Genomic DNA, 20,279 nt, shown 5'->3' with positions numbered 1-20,279 from the left:
ATTGTTTAACCTGGGTCAAATGTTTCAGGTAGCCTTCCACAAGCTTCCCACAATAAGTTGGGTGAATTTTGGCCCATTCCTCCTGACAGAACTGGTGTAACTGAGTCAGGTTGTAGGCCTCCTTGCTCGCACCATCCTTTTCAGTTCTGCCCACACATTTTCTAATGGATTGAGGTCAGGGCTTTGTGATGGCCACTCCAATACCTTGACTTTGTTGTTCTTAAGCCATTTTGCCACAACTTTGGGAGTATGCTTGGGGTCATTGTCCATTTGGAAGGCCCATTTGCGACCAAGCTTTAACTTCCTGACTGATGTCTTGAGATGTTGCTTCAATATATCCACATAATTTRCCTTTATCATGATGCCATCTATTTTGTGAGGTGCACCAGACCCTCCTGCAGCAAAGCACCCCCACAACATCATGCTGCCACCCCTGTGCTTCACGGTTGGGATGGTGTTCTTTGGTTTGCAAGCCTCACCCTTTTTCCTCCAAACATAACGATGGTCATTATGGCCAAACAGTTCTATTTTGGTTTCATCAGACCAGAGGATATTTCTCCAAAAYGTACGATCTTTGTCCCCATGTGCAGTTGCAAACCGTAGTCTGACTTTTTAATGGCGGTTTTGGAGCAGTGGCTTCTTCCTTGCTGAGCGGCCTTTCAGGTTATGTCGATATAGGACTCGTTTAACTGTGGATATAGAAACTTTTGTACCAGTTTCCTCCAGCATCTTCACAAGGTCCTTTGCTGTTGTTCTGGGATTGATTTGCACTTTTCGCACCAAAGTACATTCAGCTCTAGTAGACAGAACAAGTCTCCTTCCTGAGTGGTATGACGGCTGCGTTGTCCCATGGTGTTTTTATACTTGCGTACTATTGTTTGTACAGATGAACGTGGTACCTTCAGGCATTTGGAAATTGCTCCCAAGGACGAACCAGACTTGTGGAGGTCTACAATTGTTTTTCTGAGGTCTTGGCTAATTTCTTTTGATTTTCCCATGATGTCAAGCAAAGAGGCACTGAGTTTGAAGGTAGGCCTTGAAATACATCCACAGGTACACCGCCAATAACTCAAATGACGTCAATTAGCCTATCAGACGCTTCTAAAGCCATYACATCCTTTCTGGAATTTTCCAAGCTGTTTAAAGGCACAGTCAACTTAGTGTATGTAAACTTCTGACCCACTGAAATTGTGATACAGTGAATTATAAGTGAAATAATCTGTCTGTAAACAATTGTTAGAAAAATTACGTGTGTCATGCACAAAGTAGATGTCCTAACCAACTTGCCAAAACTATAGTTTGTTAACAAGAAATGTGTGGAGTGGTTGAAAAACGTGTTTTAATGACTCCAACCTAAGTGTATTTAAACTTCTGACTTCAACTGTACATGCAACAGTCACACATACAGCAGCAACTGTGTAGGAGTCACATACCAATAAAGCAAGAGACTGCAGTCTAACACACAAAGACAAATAAAGAACTCAGAAAACAAAGCCATGGCTCTTTACTCTTCACAAATCCATCTATTGAATAGAAGCCATATTCAATTCTGAGCCACCTTTAATTCTCCATTCACCTGTGTGACTGTGCTAGCTGGTGTATTAATCCTGTCAGCCATGGAGAGCGGCCAGGTGGGCTATAAATCCCTTGTTACCAACCAGCAACAGGATACAATTCAGGAAACAACTGGTAGTTAACATTACAATGGCAGCACCTTGACTGCGTGTGCCGAGGGGATGTGACCAGACCAGGCCTGGCAGAGGCAGACAGACCTACTACTGTACAGCTGTACTGAACACAAGTCATGCTTCCCCTCTCTGCTTCGCTCTGTTGTAGTCCACATTAGTTTCCCCTCTCTGACTCTCTCTCTCTCTCTCTCTCTCTCTACAGAGTTACCCATTATAACATACAGAAATATGACTAAACAATGAAATATGAGGACCGGGCTACACGAAGGAGCCGATCTTAAAGCAACAAAGACAGCACGTTAAAACACCATGAACACACTGGACGTACAGCACATGCATGCACACCACACACAGAGAGCTGGTGTCACGTTCATCCCAACACCGGCAAGCACGCTGACAAAGCACACCCCATGAAACCAACCGAGCCGCCTACCTCTTGTTTGAAGATCGATTTCTTTGGTTAAAAGGTCGATGTCAATCTGCAGTATCCTGTTTTTGCATCGTAACTGCTGCATTTCCTCAATCTGATAAGAGAGAAGGAAACAGGGTCATCTAAACCGCCATTTACAGGCAGGCAGCAGGACAGTATGCTGATGAGCCACCGTGGATGAGTAGAGAGACTGAGAGCCTCGGCACATGCTGTTCGGTACTGACTCACAACACAAGCCTGTCATAAGTCATCGGAGGTGCACGGAGCCAAGTGGGCTAACAGTGTCAGGAAGAGAGTTATCTCCAGGTCTCCCTGGCCTAGTGAATACACAGAAAACACAAGAGCTARTGAGTTCAACTCCAGGCTTTTAACCTTAACCTTCCACGTCCTCTTTTCGCTGGCCTGACTAACACACAGTGATAGTTGACACACAAAAAAAAGCTGATTCAACAGAAAACTCCGAGCACCATTTGATTTGCGGTCTGATATAGTTCAATAAACCCACAGCTGCACGCTTAACGTAAACCTGACATTGGGTGAAAAAATTCAAAGGGAGGGTGTTTTTTGTTGTTGAATTGCCCCAAAGAATAATTGTTTCCTTAGAAAATACATTAAATACACCATGCGACTCAGGAGCGTATTGTCGAGTCAAATTGCCAAAGACCTCTACTAAGACAGTTGAATACAGCTGCTGCACAAGGAAAGGAACATTGATGTTCTAGTCATTGTAGTATCTCTCTGTGGGAGAGTAGTGTGTGTAGTGGGAAAGCAGTGTCTGTGGGGACTTACCGAGGGGATTTGGGACTGGGAGTTGGATCGTTCTAGCCGTCTCCTAGTCAGGTCGTTCTCCATCTCGTTGACCTCCTCTTTTAGCTTCTCCAGCGTCCTCTTTTTTAACTCCAGCTCATGCCACAGCCGGTCCATACGGGCCTTCTGGTGAACCAACAGGGCTGCAAGATACATAGTACACATTAACACTGTGACATGGGGACAGACTGATGGCTTATCTCTGACTGCTGAAGTACATGCTTACAGTACAGGCTTATGGTGTGTTTGAAGAACCGCAAAAGCTAGATACATTTCCCTTTTGGAAATAACGCTACGTGCAGTGGGGCTGAGTAAGAATCATACAGTAGCATAATCGTTCTTCATTTCATGGCCTATTTTAGAAAGGGCTTTTGGGGGAGTGAACAATGATCCCGGGGAAAAACTTGCTTAAAACGCTTCCTAAGAAGTGTTACATATAACGCATTCATAACATGCTTTGTCTTATAACGCATTCATAACATGCTATATGCTATGCAGGAATTAGCCGTCCCTGCTTTAATTAATTAATTCCCTACACAGAAAGACCAAAGTAAACAACAAACACAATACCCCCCACCATTCAGAAGTAGGCTTTGTGTTTTTCCAGACAAGCCCCCCCCCCCCCCCCCCCCCCCCCCCCCCCCCAGGCCAAACCGAGCTGGGAGCAGCATTCGAGCCAGAGACATGTAGAGGGCTGCAGTGAAAGATAAGGAGCAGAAGGCACAGCCTCAGGGCTGGGGAGAGAGAGGAGAAGCCCCACAGTAGTCGCAGCAGCGAGTAAGCGTCTAGCAAAGGCCACAGGCACTGACTCGCACGTAATCCAGTCAAAAGTCCAAAAAAGGAAACGCTGCGCTCCAACACATTTGACTCACACTGCCGCAGTCCAAGGGCTCTCAGCGCAAACCCAGCATTATTGCAGCCGACTCATGCTCCAATCACACCCCTCCCTATGCGAGTCACCTTCAACAATTCATCTGCTCCCTCAAATCAGGCTGAGATGAAGCAGGGTTTTAAGGCCAAGAGGTTTTTAATGAGACAAACGTCTACACAATTTGGCTTAAAAAAATGCATTAGTGTCAATATTACGGAAATCAAAGTTAAAAGCAGGCATAAACGATACGCAATAGTCAAATTACTTTCTTGGCAGAATGCAGTGGAAAAGGCATTTACTTCTGGTGGACAAAAATGCATTCTATTCCTTACTGTCGTGAGGGAAAGTTATTCTCAAAAGTGGATGTTATGTCTCTTTGGGCACTTGACTTTTGTTGCACATGTGACTGAGGGATACCATAGTTCAACTTAACCAATTGCACAACTAACTGTATCCGGATGTGTGTTTGTGGGTGAGTGTCTATACTTCCTAGTGACAGATCGTGACTGTCGACAAAGCAAAGCAGCTAACGGCTGAGATTTTAGTAACCCTGATRCTGTCTTACCTTGTGTGTACGCAGCGTCGTCTGAACCCATGCTGAGTCTGCGTGGCTCGCTGGGCCTCTCCCTGTGTGCAGACAACGGGTCTGAGAGATGATGGGGCTCCGGCTCCACAAAATGGTGGTCCGACGGGAGGCTGAGGAGGTTAGTGGCCTCAAAGGTTGGGGAAACAACGCCAGGGGACACTGCTGGGGGCTTGTTGGGGGACACTGTGATTTTGAAAGTGTACTTGGTGTTGGGCTGGGTGACCACCACCCTGGGCGAGGTGGCCGTGCCTGCCCCTCCCATAGACGCGCGGGACTTGGGTGGGTGGTGGTGGATGTAGGCGGGGCCCATGCTCACCTGGCCCCCCATATTCCGGGCCCCCTGCGACCCGTGCGGAGGAGGTTGAGCAGAGATGTAGACGGTTGGAGGATTTCTGCCTCCACCGTCATCGTTATTAGCAGTAATGTAAAACTTGGGCTGGGAGCGAGAGCCGGTTGGGACCATGACGGCCTCGTCAGAGGGGGTGGTAGTAGCAGCGGTGGGCGGGCTGGCAGAGATGTAAACAGTGGGCTGGCTGCGGCTCAGACCTGGGCCTCCGATGGACAGGGGGGTGGTGGTTGGGCCAGGGGCTGCCGCGACAGAGGAGGAGGATGAGGGGCAGGAGGAGGAGGTGGAGGAGTTGGATCGGGGGCCACTGCTGGTGCGCAGCACGGCCGTGGTCGTGGTGGAGTTGCTCCTCTGAGGAGATTCAAGTTTGATCTCTATCTGGTTCTTGCGCGGTCCGGTGGAGATGTTCTGGATGTTGTACTGGCTYAAGGAGGACATGCCAGAGGGCATGKCKGAGGASGAGGCACCYGAYGAGGAGSCCTGACCTCCAGAGYGGGCCTGGAGGATAGAGGAGGGGGCCTGTGGGTTGGTYGGGGAGCTGATGGGCATGTAGACATGGGAGGTCTGGTGGCCCTGTGACTGGTGCTGTGAGGTATGTGAGGAGCCGTGCTGGTGCTGCTGGGAGGAAGGGCCTGTCCGGGAGCCAGGCAGTGAGGTGGGATGGGAGATCTGATAGATCTGCTGCTGGGGCTGGGAGGTGGGGCTGTACTGGGCCCTGCCCGCCTGCTGCTGCTGGCTTTGCCGGGTCGTACCGCCGGGCTGGGTCACATAAGGTCTGATGTAAATAGAGTTACCCTGTGGACTGCTCAGTCCGGACTGTGTATGGGGCCCACCGTGTATGTGCAAAGAGGTGGGGGTGTTGCGTCCCGTCTGGATGTTGGGGGCCAGGGTGACGGTGATGGGGTTGAAGCGGGGCATCTGCTGGCCATGATGGCCCATGGACTGCCCTTTGCCCCCCAGCTGGTAGAGTCCCAGGTGCTGGGGCGGCTGGGGCTTGCGCGTGGGCTCCATCACGGCAAACACATTGAGGCTGGAGGGTGCCTGCACGGGGGCTGACTGGGGCTCCTGCTGGAAGAAGTCACTGTTGGGGGTCTGTCCTGTCTGGAGGGGCCCGTCACTCAGGCTGTGGGACAGAGTCCTGCTGCCGTTCATCCTCAGGCCGTCCCGTCCCGGGGCCGCATGCACATTTTGAAACTGAGACTGCAGGCCCAGGTTCAGCTGGGTCATGTGATTGCGGAGCCTGATGAAGCTGGGGTCGTCGGTGTTGCTGAGGTTGCCTCCTTCGCTGTACAAGTACCCCGGGCTCACCTGAGACAGGTACTCACAACAGGCGTCCAAATTGTTGTCGTTCTGAGGAAAAGAGAAGCTTCAAAATCAGTCATTTGTGATATATCAGCTAAATATATTTTGTTGGGTAAAACCTATGGATTGGAAAGGAGGATACCCCAGACTCACCTGCAGAACACACTGGGACACAACACCCTCTGGAACTTCAGGAAACTTCTGGCGCAGGTCGTGCAAAACCCGAATGTCAATCTGGTGGCTTCCCTGGGCCATTCGTGTACTGCCAGGTCAGGACTGCTCTGCTCGCTCCGTTCAGCACACTGAGGACGCCTCAGTGGTGGCAGCACCTCAGCCACAACTTGAGCATCTTCTGGAAAACAGACGCTTAGGTTAGTACCCACAGTTGTAACTTAACACACACACACACATAGCAGTTTCTCGGTTTCCCTACTATTCTCATACACACCCTCTCTTGGTCTACACAGAGTAAAGAGACAGTGTGTACTGTACCGGTACCAGTCTGTGTTTTGAAAGGATGTTAATGACAAGGTAGGCCTATGCGTGATGCAGTGACAGGGAAGGAGGGAGCACACAGCAGCCTATTCAAACTTCATACTGGTGAAAAAACACCAGTCAGACATTTTGAGGTCGCCTGTTTCATCACGGTGGGGAAGCTTTCAAAACAATATTTCAGAAATCCTTTTTAAAATAGGAAAGGCATTCATTTCACAGCCCTTCCCCTCCTCCTCCCCAAAAGCCTCTTAATAAAAGAGCAGGAAACCACCTCGGACTATTGAGGAAGCAAAAGCCTTTCCAACCGATCTTAACGTCAACATGGTCTTATTAAGGACAGAGCAGAACCAAACAGTAGCTCCCAGTACTGTAACAATCTGCACATGATCGTCAGTTAAGTCAATGCTACAGAGGAGCTTTGAGGCATGCAAAAAACACCGCTTTACCTCTGACAGACAAGCGTCATTCACACTGAGCAACAGGGCCACATGGTGTGGATGATGCTGACCTTCTCAAGAGCACGGAAGTGAGGGTCTTTTGACCCTGGTGAATATTTAGCCTAGATATACAGAGCCGAGGAGAATAGTGGGTTTTCGTGAGAATAGCACGATGTAGCTTGGTGAATATCTTTCGCACATGCCCACAATCTGGAGCTATTTCTAACCGCACTCATTCAAAACTTCCTCTAGCGGGAGGCTCAGAATTTGCCAATTCAAAACATTGCGCTCTAGGCCCTGAAAAAACCTGCAGAGATTAATCCAGTGTGGGTGGAGGACGAGCATCCTGAATTCTCTCAAAGTTATAGGTCCCTTGATGGTAATCCAATCCATCAGATTGGACYTCGGGCCAAATGAAATCCAGAAGCGACTTTAAAAATATTAAACACAAAGTATGACCGTCTGATAAGAGGAGTGAGACGTTGCAGCTTTGAGGCACATTACTCCTGTTGTGCCAAGGAAATGACATAGCAAGTAGCAGTGCTGTCTTATCTGAGCTGGGAGCATGTGTAATGTCATAACTGAGGAGATGTCAATCTGGATGACAAAACATCTCACCAGAGCTGATGATAACAGTGGGAGGAGCTACAGGGCTACTGTCAGAAGAGGGAGCCAGCAGCAACAGGGCTCTGGAACAGCCTGAGACTGACTCAAACGAGACCGGCTGGGATAACATCTGAAAACTGGCAGGATATTGAATTGGATGATACAATGAAACAACTAGCCCGATCGTGACACACTATTGCAATGTGTCCTCACATGAGAGAAACGTGTAAATCATGTTTCAGAGAGTGAGACACAGAATAACAAAGGCTGGGTACATCATTTTCTTTCAGCCCAGGCACTCAAACTGTCAGTCAATGCCTTCTTTTGTCCTTTGCAATACAAGGAAATGGAAAGTTTTGCAATCATACCAACCAGACTGAAGAATTCATTTCAGTGCATCAAAAGATGAGCAAAGGAGTAAGCAACAAGGAGAGGTTCTCTGTAAATAAAAACTAGAGGAAAATAAGTTTGCCATATCACAGATTTCATGTTTAGAGAAAACGTAACCGCCTCCAGCTAATAAGGTCTATGGAAAACAAGGCTTTGTTGTTTCAATCACCGAGCCAAAGCTGGGGCTCCTCAACACTACTAACACAAATCTGCCTAGTGTGATTTAGAAACAGGAGCATAGGTCAGCCCAAAGGGCATAGTGGTGAACTCTTATGATCCACCATTCAGGCTCCTCTCGTAGGCTGGGCTGCAGGACTAGTCTGTCTGTGGGAAAGGAAATTCACTACTTGGCAACTGACCCAGCTACAGGTCAACATTGTGGTTAGAGTTTTTTTCCAGCCTTCAAAAAACAAAAAAAGGTCCACACTTCCTTATTGCACATAATACAGCTCAAAAAGAAAAGGCCCTGGTTTGGCTCAGCCTCACAGCCACTCCTGGGCCGGCGGAGGGAGGGTGCAAGGGGTGGGGGGGGTCATAGGTCCTGAGAGGAGAACTGTGGAACCAGGGAGATAAATAAACAAAGCTCCCATTGCGGAGCTGTTATTCCCAGTGCCAGAGCACTGACCCGCAGCTCCAGGCTAATTTCTGGAGGTAACAGCCCCTGCCACGCTCTTGTCAATGGACTCATTCACTCAGTAGGAGTGGGTGCACCATAAAAATGTCCGCTTCAATTAGAGAAAAAATGTAATGGGTATTAACGATCAATGCACTTAAGTGGAGAGATTGTAACTGGACACAGTGCTGTTGCTGCATTCCTGACATTAAAAAGCCAAGTCAACTAAAATGTATTCTAAACAAACAAGTTATAGCCTACTTCGTCTATGTCGTTTTATGTTCATATGGAGATAATGAATGCAACTTCGTTACAACCTGCGGTGTGTTACTTTCCTGATCTGGTGTGTAGCTGCAGTAGGTAGAGTTCACAGCTTCTATAAATGAGAACCTGGAGGGTTGTAGGTTCAAGGTAACCCTATTTGTGGGGATCAGATATCATGATATATGGCCAGCACATTTTACTCTGATTGATAGAAAATAGAGGCCCACTACACAGCCAGCCAGCCTTTCCCTCCATCAGTGCCCCGTGCCTAACACACCTTTCAACACGGCCAGTCCCCTGGGTTAAACCAGCTGGTACATCTTCTGGTTTATGCCATCGATACGCCAAGGCCATTACCACGGTGAAAAACCCTATAAATCCCAGTCTTCAATCAGAGCAGTCCTCTGTAGCGTCAGGCAGCAACACGGATTGGATGTCTAACTACCTCGCAGTCCAGCGAAATTTAAACAAATAAAGGGACTAATTGGCAGTGGATGCTCTGAGGCCTGCTGGCAGGCGCCCCAGTACTCCAGTGTGGCCACGTGGTACACACACACACACACACACACACACACACATCACACCACACAACATACACACACACACACACACACACACACACACACACACACACACACACACGCACGCTACCGTGCAAACACACATCTGCTGTGGGTCAAGGTACGACGACCGAATCATTCACTTCAATATTTGGGGCCAAGCACAATTGTGAACAAAAGAGTGTTGTCAAATCCTCAAAATCAGTGCTACACCTGAGAGCTTCAAGGCCTCATTCAACAACCCAACATTTCTAACTATTCAAGGAATATTTGAACATTGGAGTACAAGAAATCCTATTCAAAATACACTGAGTGTACAAAACATCAGGAACCCTTTCCATGACATAGACTGACCAGGTGAATCCAGGTGAAAGCTTTGATCCCTTATTGATGTCCCCTGTTAAATCCACTTCAGTGTACTGTAGATGAAGGGGAGGAGACAGGTTAAAGAAGGATTTTCAAGCCTTGAGACAATTGAGACATGGATTGTGTATGTGTGCCATTCAGAGAAGTTGCACYACAAAATATTTAAGTCCCTTTAAACTCGGTATAGTAGGTGCCAGGCACACTGGTTTGAGTGTGTGTCAAGAACTGCAAAGCTTCTMGGTTTTTCACGCTCAACAGTTTCCTGTGTGTATCAAGAATGGTCCACCACCGAAAGGACATCCAGCCAACTTGAGACAACTGTGGGAAGCATTGGAGTCAACATGGGCCAGCATCCCTGTGGAATGCTTGACACCTTGTAGTCCATGCCCCAACTATTTGAGGCTGTTCCGAGGGGAAAAGGGGATGCAACTCAATATTAGGAAGGTGTTCCTAATGTTTTGTACACTCAGTGTATATAAGTCCATTTAAGCACCAGCTCATCTGAGAAATATTAGTTCATGTTTAAAATATTTACAAATGAGTCGAATTTTGATGCACTGTGGTTCAGACCACCGTCAACAGCTGGTGTACCTCAGATTAGAGCCAGGATGGAAACAGCTGGTCTTAAAGGGTAGGTAGGAAGCATGAGATTTACTCACCAAGGTAACAACACAGTGTGGTCAAAGACTTAGTAACTTAGTTGTTGTCACAATCTGGTTACCTATAACTACAAACATATTTATTAACTTATTTACGGATATCTTCTAAACTACCCACAATTAGTGTCGTCACGATACCAGAATTTTGACTTCGATACCGATACCAAGTTCAGTGTAACGATACTCTATACCATCGTGATACTCGATACCAAAACAATACCACAAAAATAAAAATAAAAGACGTATTACCAGAAGTCACAGAATGGCACTTAATCCAGACAGATAAACTCTCGCTACTGCTCTGTTCACCTGTTGGAGCATCTTTTGAGTTCAATATCATTACATTAGAACATTTGTAAGTCCATTTTTTGGAGACAGCCATGTATGCATTCATTAATAAATTATACAATGATACAATAAATTTGACTTTGTTTTTACCAATCTAACTACAAAACGACATAAATGGTAATAATTTATTTGAATCGTAAATCTCTATTGATAAACTTGGTAAATCAAGATGTAGTTTAGGTCTATTCCCAATACAGGTGAATGCATATTACTCACTAGGAATATGTGCATGCATTGAGTTATTGAGCTTGTTTTATCTGATTTCATGGGGCTACAGATGACAAACAATGTTTTCCATTTAGGACTTATTTGATTGGAAACTGCTAGGAGAACATATCATTTTATTGTACTGATCAACAACATTTGCATAGACGAAGCAATCTTTTATTTTATAAAAGTATGCGCTGTCTCTCAGGCTGTGGAATCTGACTTCGTGGCTATGGAATCTAGTGGAAACCATACGGAAGGCGAGGGAGACGAGGAAGGGAATGAGCTTTGGTGGCGAGGGAGACTAAATTAATTAATCACGTTTTTTGACAATCAGCTTCGAAATCAGTATATTTTGTGTTATGGTTAGCATATTATCACAAACAAAGTACTAGGGTAGTGAATTCAGCCGTAAGKTAGCAAGGAAAGTTAGCCTAGAATTAATACTGGAAGCTACCGGTGTCGTCTTGCATTGTAAAAGCGTTCTAGCCTTTATGGACATTGTTTCAACATTTCTGCATGCTGTGTCGCATTATTCAAGTCTGTTAACATCTGTGCAGCATGAGTGGGGAGCTAACAGCAGCCCAGACAGCTCTACCAATGAATGAGTAATGGAGCAGGCCCTTTCTTAGCTTTGTAGAGGCTGTGTCAATACAGACTGGATCCTCTCAATCACAAGATACAMTTGACAGGAGTACTGAACATAACAACAATTCTAGTACCTAATGTTTTGTACACTCAGTGTATATAAGTCCATTTAAGCAGCAGATCATCTGAGAAATATTAGTTCATCTTTAAAATATTTACAAATGAGTCCCATTTAGTTGTACTGTGGTTCAGACCACCTTCAACAGCTGGTGTACCTCAGATTACAGCCAGGATGGAAACAGCTCATCTTAAAGGGTCGTTTTTATTCATCAGCTTTTACTCATGCAGTGCTAACGTAATGTTAGCATGTTGGTAGGGCTACCGTTAGCAGGCTAGTTGGCTAGAAACCTTGCAAGCTGATTTGTAACAGTAAATTCATAAAGTATTTGCTTGTAAATTGGCTGAAAATGTAATTGAAACCAGTAGTCATGAGTGGAAACGAGGTTATACAGGTTATATATTTGAGGTTATACATTTAAAGTTATTTCTGTAGGAGTTAACATTATAGAGAATAGGCTGGCTTGCCGGGTCCTCCATATTACGTCACACCCCCACAAAAATATTTTCCGGCATGACTTCAGACATGACATGAGGTGTAACTTTGCATTGGGACTTGATGCGCATACTAATGCCAATCCATAAGTTACATGTGGTTACGTTTATGCTACCTACCCTTTAAAGCTTGGTGTACCTCAGATTACATCCATGATGGCAACAAGCTGAAGCCAGGTACACCGAGGGGACTAACTCGCCCTCTCTCTAACACACACATGTTCATATTCACCCACCCACGCACACATGCTCACGCACACACACACGCACACACTTCGTCTTCTGGAAGCATGGAACTTGACCCATTCTTTAACYTAGATATTGTTTTGATTCAACAACACTGTGAGGAACTTTCACCTTCACGAAAGAATTTTGAAAGCTTAAGCCTGAATGGAAACTTCATTGGGGTGCCTGGTCTTAACAGAGAAGTATTTATACAGCAAAGACGTCGCAGAGCCTCCCCTCTCGAAAATAAAAGTGGTTTACCACTACATTAATGTCATATTGTTAAACAGAATGAACATCTAGACTTTAAGAGAGAACACACTGCACTGAATGTTGATGTGCCGATTATCTGGCGTTCGTTTCGGCTTGCTGACTGCGTGGTGTGTTTTTGGGACCACCTGCAGATAGCGTCTGACTGATGACATTTGCTCGCGTTTCTACATGTAGAAACGGTTTCCCTGTCGGGACAAAAAAATGATACTTTTGAGTCAATCAGAGAGCACAAGTGGGGAGCGTAAAGGACGGCCAACAAGAAGAAAAAGAGGCTACTTTTCCCGGTGACATCCACCCCCTTGCAGCTTGCTAAATGAGCCAGTCACACTTCATATGCAATGTAGGCAATGGGGTGGTAGCTAGCTAAGTGCACAATGCACACAACACTAAATAATTCATCCAAGCTAGCTAACTGGCCACTGTAGCTCCAGGTAACTGCCAAAATAATGGAAACACATTGAATAAATGAGGGATACAAAGTATATTGAAGCGTGCTCCACATGTTTTTTTATTTTATTATTATTATTTTTTTTTTTCACCTTATGACCAGGTAGGCTATTGAGAACAAGTTCTCATTTGCAACTGCGACCTGGCCAAGATAAGATAGCAGTGTGAACAGACAACACAGAGTTACACATGGAGTAAACATAAACAATCAATAACAGGTAGAAGAAAAAAAAAGAGAATCTATACAATGGTGCAAAAGCGATAGGCAATGAATCGAATAATTACAATTAGCAGATTAACACTGGAGTGATAAATCATCAGATGATCATGTGCAAGAAGAGATACTGGGTGCAAAAGAGCAAAAGTAAATAAATAAAAGCAGTATGGGGTGAGGTAGTAAATGGGTGGGTAGTTACAGATGGACTAGTACGCGTGCAGCATCGTTAGCTGCTCGATAGCAGATTTTTAAAGTTGTGAGGAGAAAAAGCTCCAACTTCAGATTTTGCAATTCTTCCAGTCGCAGCAAGAACTGGAAGGAAAGGCGTCCAAATGAGGTTGGCTTTAGGGTGATCAGTGAGATACACCTGCTGGAGCGCGTGCTGCGGGTGGGTGTAGCATCGTGACCAGTGAACTGATAAGCGGCACTTACCTAGCATACCTGTGAGATTACCTGGAGCCAGTGGTCTGACGACGAACATGTAGCGAGGCAGCCGACAGGCATACAGGTCGCATGGGGTCTATAAAGCTTTAGTAACAAAACGAATGGCACTGTGATAAACTGCATCCAGTTGCTGAGTAGAGTATGGAAGCGATTTTTAGATGACATCGCCGAAGTCGAGTATCGTAGGATAGTCATTTTACGAGGTAATTGGCGCGAGTGAAGGAGGCTTGTTGCGGAATAGAAAGCCGATTTTGATTTGATTTTGGATTGGAGATGTTGATATGAGTCTGGAAGAGAATTTGAGTCTACCAGACACCTAGTACTTATAGATGTCCCATATTCTAGGTCGGAACCTCCAGGTGTGATGCTATGCGGCGTGCGGTGCAGGCAGCGAACGGTTGAAAAGCATGCATTTGTTTACTAGCGTTTAAGAGCAGTTGGAGGCACGGAAGAGTTTGTATGGCATGAAGCTCGTTGGAGGTTAGATAGCATGTCCAAGGAAGCCGGAAGTATATAGAATAGTGTCGTCTGCGTAGAGTGATCAGGGAATCGCCCGCAGCAAGACAACATCATTGATGTATACAGAAAAGAGTCGGCCGAGAATGAACCCTGTTACCCATAGACATGCCAGAGACGGACAACATGCCTCCGATTTTGACACACTGAACTCTGTCTGCAAGTAGTTGGTGAACAGGCAAAGCAGTCATAGAAAAACCGAGCTACTGGTCTGCGATAGAATATGTGATTACAGAGTCGAAAGTTGGCAGGTGATGAAGACGCTGCACATAAGTCTTTTATCGATTGTTTGATTCGTTCTTAGTACCTTGAGCGCTGAGGTGCACCCGTGACCGCTCGGAACCGGATTGCACAGCGAGAAGTACTTGGGATTCGAGATAGTCAGTATCTGTTTGTTGACTTGGCCTTTCGAACCTTAGATAGCAGGCAGATGATATAGTCTTAACAGTTTGGGTCCAGGGTGTCTCCCCCTTTGAAGAGGGGGATGACCGCGGCAGCTTTCCAATCCTTGGGGATCTCAGATGATACGAAGGAGAGGTTGAACAGGCTGGTAATAGGGGGTGCGACAATGGCGGCGGACAGTTTCAGAAATAGGGGGTCCAGATTGTCAAGCCCAGCTGATTTGTATGTGTGGTTCCTGAGCTAATTAAGCAAATAACATCATGCTTAGGGTCATGTATAAAAATGCTGGGCATGCCATTATTTTGGCTACGATCATGGCTTATGCCCCCATTGGATGACAATGCCCCCATCCACAGGGCACGAGTGGTCACTGAATGGTTTGATGAGAATGAAAACATAGGTAAACCATATGCCATGATCGTTTCAGTCACCAGATCTCAAACACTTATGGGAGATTCTGGAGTGGCATCTGAGACAGCCTTTTACACCACCATCAACAAAACACCAAATTATGGAATTTCTRGTGGAAGACTGGTGCTGCATCCCTCCGAAGGTGCATTGAAGCTGTTCTGGCTCATGGTGGCCCAACGCCCTAAGACACTTTATGTTTGTGTTTCCTTTATTTTAGCAGTTACTTGTAGTATTGACATTATAATTAAATCACAATGGATTAGTTTCCATGAAGTAGCTGCCTGTGTTAACTGCCAAGAGTTACTGCAGTGTCTTTGGCTAGATAGCTATGATGTGCTAGCTAGCGAATTACATGCTAACCGTTTAGCTAGCAAAAAATGTGGCTATGGGCTGGCATTGGCAGTATGGGATTATGTAGAGGGAATTAAATTGTTTCTTTGTCATCTTGCTAATAAGTTATCTAGCTGTGGCTATCTGGCTAGAATCAACAAGGGCTTTCTACAACGATAGCAACATTAGCGCAGCAAGCTAGTTAGCTAACATTGGCTACCTACAAAGCAACACATACAGGGAAACTAAGCTTAAGAATGCAACGCTACTGCCACCTTCTGGTTTGGAGCATTTTAACAAGACTGTCGGCTTCAAGGTCTGTGCTATGTGAACACAAACTGATTGACTGCCAACCCTCTGTTCGGAGGTGCTAAGTACTCTCCTCAAGAAAATGTTTGGCAATCCTACCTGTGTGTCTCAGCCCTAATAGAAAGTACGATCACACGACTAAATTTTTAACATGAAAACTAAAACCAGACTGTCTCATATAGAATTTGTATCTAGAATCTCTTGCCAAACTAATATATATCTATACAACAGTATGATTCTGCAGGTTTTTTCATCTATGTATATTGTCACTTTAAATGTAAGCGTTTTTTAGCACACATGCACAGTGCACAAATGCATATCGTTTTAAATCTCTGTCATTACGGATAAAAACCAATCTACTGTATAACCCAACAAATTGATTAACAACATGTAGACTAGACCTACATGTAGGCTACATGTTCCCATTTCACATACACACGAGTAACTGAAGAGCTTTTGTTCCAAGCAAGGTCTTCCAAACAGAAACATACCATACTCAACCGTGCCATGAAGCTGGGGCCTCACGCTGCACATAGAACTGTTGGATCAGCTCCGCTTGGCACTTCCGTTGGAAGACAGGCTGATCTTTTAGTTGCCCACAAACAGGGGTAGACGGTACTGAATAAAGAAATTATTCAGCACCACAGCCTGCAGCTGGTGGTTGATTGGAAGCAGGCAAGGGCACCAGCTCCCCAGGTCGACCAACCCCTCCCTCTCTGGGCAACGTGGGAAACTGTGAGGTCTCACAAACACAGATGAACCTGAACCTCCATTACACTTCTGGTCTTAGTGAGCATTCAAAGGAGTTGTCAATTTTCACTGTTTGTTTTCCTCTATAAACAATGTAAATAACACGGAAAATCTGCCTGGCAGGTTGTGTCTTTCCTGACCGTATAAGGAATTAGCAGTAGGGGAAGGGGGGATTTAAAAGCGGTAAGTGGGTGAAGCTCTCTTCCAGGCGCTTGCTGCAGCTTGCTTTTTAGTGTGTGTGTGTGTGTGTCTCTTACACAACAGGCTCAATCACTGGTTCACTCCCTCCACCTCCTCCCTCCCCCTACTCTGCTCCTCCCCCACCTCTTTAACACAACATTTCTGTGTGCAACAAAATGCTGAGTTCACCTAGCAGCCACTTGGAAGTGGAAATACTGTTGCATTCCATCAATGAGTATGACAACTGGGTTTACCTGCAGTTATCTGGATACAAGGGATAACTGGGTTGTGGGCAGGGTAATCTTTATTTATGTTTAATTTTTTTATTTAGCCTTTATTTAACTAGGCAAGTCAGTTAAGAACAAATTCTTATTTACAATGACAGCCTCCCAAAAAGCAAAAGGTATCCTGTGGGGAAGGGGGCTTGTATTAAAAAGAAAAATATAGGACAAAACACACATCACGACGAGAGACACCACAACACCACATAAGGAGAGACCTAAGACAACCACATAGCATGGCAGCAACACATGACAACACAGCATGGTAACAACACCACATGACAACGACATAGTAGCAACACAACATGGCAGCAGCACAACATGGTAGCAGCACAAAACATGGTAAAAAACATTATTGGGCACAGACAACAGCACAAAGCCAAGAAGGTAGAGACGATAATACATCACTCGAAGCAGCCACAACCCAGACTATTTGCATTTTCCCCCCCCACCCCCTCTCCCCCTCTTTTACACCGCTGCTACTCTCTGCTGTTATCATCTATGCATAGTCACTTTAATAACTCTATCTACATGTACATATTACCTCAACTAACTGGTGCCCCCGCACATTGACTCTGTACCGGTACCCCCCTGTATATAGTCTCGCTATTGTTATTTTACTGCAGCTCTTTAATTACTTGATACTTTTATTTCTTATTCTTATCCGTATTTTTTTTAACTGCATTGTTGGTTAGGGGCTCGTAAGTAAGCATTTCACTGCTACACCTGTTGTATTCGGCGCATGTGACAAATAAAATTTGATTTGATTTGACTATCAGTAAGAGTGTCCATGATTGAGTCTTTGAATGATAAAACTGTCCAGTTTGAGTGTTTTTTGCAGCTCGTTCCAGTCACTAGCTGCAGCAAACTGAAAAGAGGAGCGACCCAGGGATGTGTGTGCTTTGGGGACCTTTAACAGAATGTGACTGGCAGAACGGGTGTTGCATGTGGAGGATGAGGGCTGCAGTAGGTATCTCAGATAGGGGGGAGTGAGGCCTAAGAGGGTTTTAGAAATAAACATAAACCAGTGGGTCTTGCGACGGGTATACAGAGATGACCAGTTTACAGAGGAGTATAGAGTGCAGTGATGTGTCCTATAAGGAGCATTGGTGGCAAATCTGATGGCTGAATGGTAAAGAATGGCTGGGGGCGCTATTTTCACGTTCGGATGAAAAGCGTGCCCGGAGTAAACTTCCTGCTACTCAGGCCCAGAAGCTAAGATATGCATATTATTAGTAGATTTGGATAGAAAACACTCTGACGTTTCTAAAACTGTTTGAATGATGTCTGTGAGTATAACAGAACTCATATGGCAGGCAAAAACCTGAGAAAAAATCCAACCAGGAAGTGGGAAATCTGAGGTTTGTAGGTTTTCAAGTCTTTGCCTATCCAAGATACAGTGTAAATTTGGTCCGATTGCACTTCCTACGGCTTCCACTAGATGTCAACAGTCTTTAGAACCTTGTTTCAGGCTTCTACTGTGAAGGGGGAGAGAATAAGAGCTGTTTGACTAAGGGGTCTGGCAGAATGCCATGAGCTAAGTCAGGCTCGCGGCCGTGAGAGTGAGCCCTGTTCCTTTTAATTTCTAAAGACAAAGGAATTGTCCGGTTGAAACATTATTAAAGATTTATGATAAAAACATCCTAAAGATTGATTCTATACATTGTTTGACATGTTTCTACGAATGTTAATAGAACTTTTTTGACTTTTCGTCTGGACCTAGTGCTCGCGCCTTGTGAATTTGGATTTGTGAACTAAYCGCGCAAACAAAAAGGAGGTATTTGGACATAAATGATGGACTTTATCGAACAAAACAAACATTTATTGTGGAACTGGGATTCCTGGGAGTGCATTCCGATGAAGATCATCAAAGGAAAGTGAATATTTATAATGCTATTTCTGACTTCTGTTGACTCCACAACATGGCGGGTATCTGTATGGCTTGTTTTGGTCTCTGAGCGCTGTACTCAGATTATTCCATGGTGTGCTTTCGCTGTAAAGCTTTTTTGAAATCTGACACAGCGGTTGCATTAAGGAGAAGTATATCTTTAAGGGCAGAGAAACCTTGTTGGACACTATGAAAACGTTTTTGAAATCTGACACAGCGGTTGCATTAAGGAGAAGTATATCTTTAAGGGCAGAGAAACCTTGTTGGACACTATGAAAACTTTGTTGTAGATCGTTTAACACAAAATCCGGGGAGGGACCAGCTGAGTYTAAGACTGTAACATCTGCATATAAATGGATGAGAGAGCTTTCTACTGCCTAAGCTATGTTGTTGTTGTAAATTGAGAAGAGCGTGGGGCCTAGGATTGAGCTTTGGGGTACTCCCTTGGTGACAGGCAGTGGCTGAGATGGCAGTGGCTGAGACAGCAGATGTTCTGACTTTATACACTGCACTCTTTGAGAGAGGTAATTAGCAAATCAGGCCAAAGGCCCCTCAGAGACACCAATACTCCTTAGCCGGCACACAAGAATGGAAAGGTCTACCGTATCAAAAGCTTTGGCCAAGTCAATAAAAATAGCAGCACAACATTGCTTAGAATCAAGAGCAATAGTGACATCATGTAGGACCTCTAAGGTTGCAGTGACACATCCATAACCTGAGCGGAAACCAGACTGCATACCAGAGAGAATACTATAGACATCAAGAAAGCCAGTCAGTTGATTATTGACAAGTTTTTCCAACACTTTGATAAACAGGGCAAAATAGAAATGGGCTTATAACAGTTAGGATCAGCTTGATCTCCCCCTTTAAATAAAGGACACACCATGGCTGCCTTCCAAGCAATGGGAACCTCCCCAGAGAGGAGAGACAGGTTAAAAAGGTCAGAGATAGGCTTTGTGATGATAGGGGCTGCAACCTTAAAGAAGAAAGGATCTAAACCATCTGAACCAGATGTTTTTTTTGGGGTCAAGTTTAAGGAGCTCCTTGAGCACCTCAGACTTAGTGACTGCCTGCATTTAACATTGTATAAGCTACAATCTTGATCCCTATGGACAATAAACCCAACAATACTATATCAGAGCATAATAATGTTAAGACATATTATGACAAGACGTTGTTGGAAAACTAGAAACAGGTCTTAACTAGATATTTGTGTCCTCTCTTTGCTCAGCCCATTAGGCAGGGCTCCAGACTGCGACCATTTAGTTAGCTTCTTCCAAAATCAAGCTTAGATTGGTAACAGCAGAGAATCCCCTCCTGGATCAAAAGCCTTGCTGTCAAATATTTGTTTTGTGCATGCAGTAATGACCTGGCCTCCACAATCACCCAACCTCAACCCAATTGAGATGGTTTGGGATGAGTTGGACTGCA

At 45.1% G+C, this 20,279-nt stretch overlaps 1 protein-coding gene across 10 annotated transcripts in view; it reads right to left on the bottom strand.

Annotated features, from left to right (window-relative positions):
• The window catches only part of LOC111954242 (TGF-beta activated kinase 1 (MAP3K7) binding protein 2), a 73,651-nt gene that overhangs the window by 3,864 nt on the left and 49,508 nt on the right, over positions 1–20,279 (bottom strand). For 9 of the 10 annotated variants that reach the window (XM_023973803.3, XM_023973807.3, XM_023973805.3 and 6 more), the window contains exons 2-5: positions 6,184–6,382; positions 4,362–6,078; positions 2,908–3,068; positions 2,122–2,212 (exon numbers count right to left, since the gene is read on the bottom strand). In XM_023973803.3, the coding sequence (XP_023829571.1) occupies positions 2,122–2,212; positions 2,908–3,068; positions 4,362–6,078; positions 6,184–6,285 (2,071 nt within the window). In that variant the 5' untranslated portion in view covers positions 6,286–6,382. The remainder of the gene's footprint in view (positions 1–2,121; positions 2,213–2,907; positions 3,069–4,361; positions 6,079–6,183; positions 6,383–20,279) is intronic. The other variant, XM_023973804.3, reaches the window with a different exon arrangement.

This window comes from Salvelinus sp. IW2-2015, linkage group LG28 (assembly GCF_002910315.2).
Source record: "Salvelinus sp. IW2-2015 linkage group LG28, ASM291031v2, whole genome shotgun sequence".
In the NCBI taxonomy this organism is placed as follows: Eukaryota; Metazoa; Chordata; class Actinopteri; order Salmoniformes; family Salmonidae; genus Salvelinus; species Salvelinus sp. IW2-2015.
Note: the sequence above shows the minus strand (reverse complement) of the source record. Positions and strands in the feature narration are given on the sequence as shown.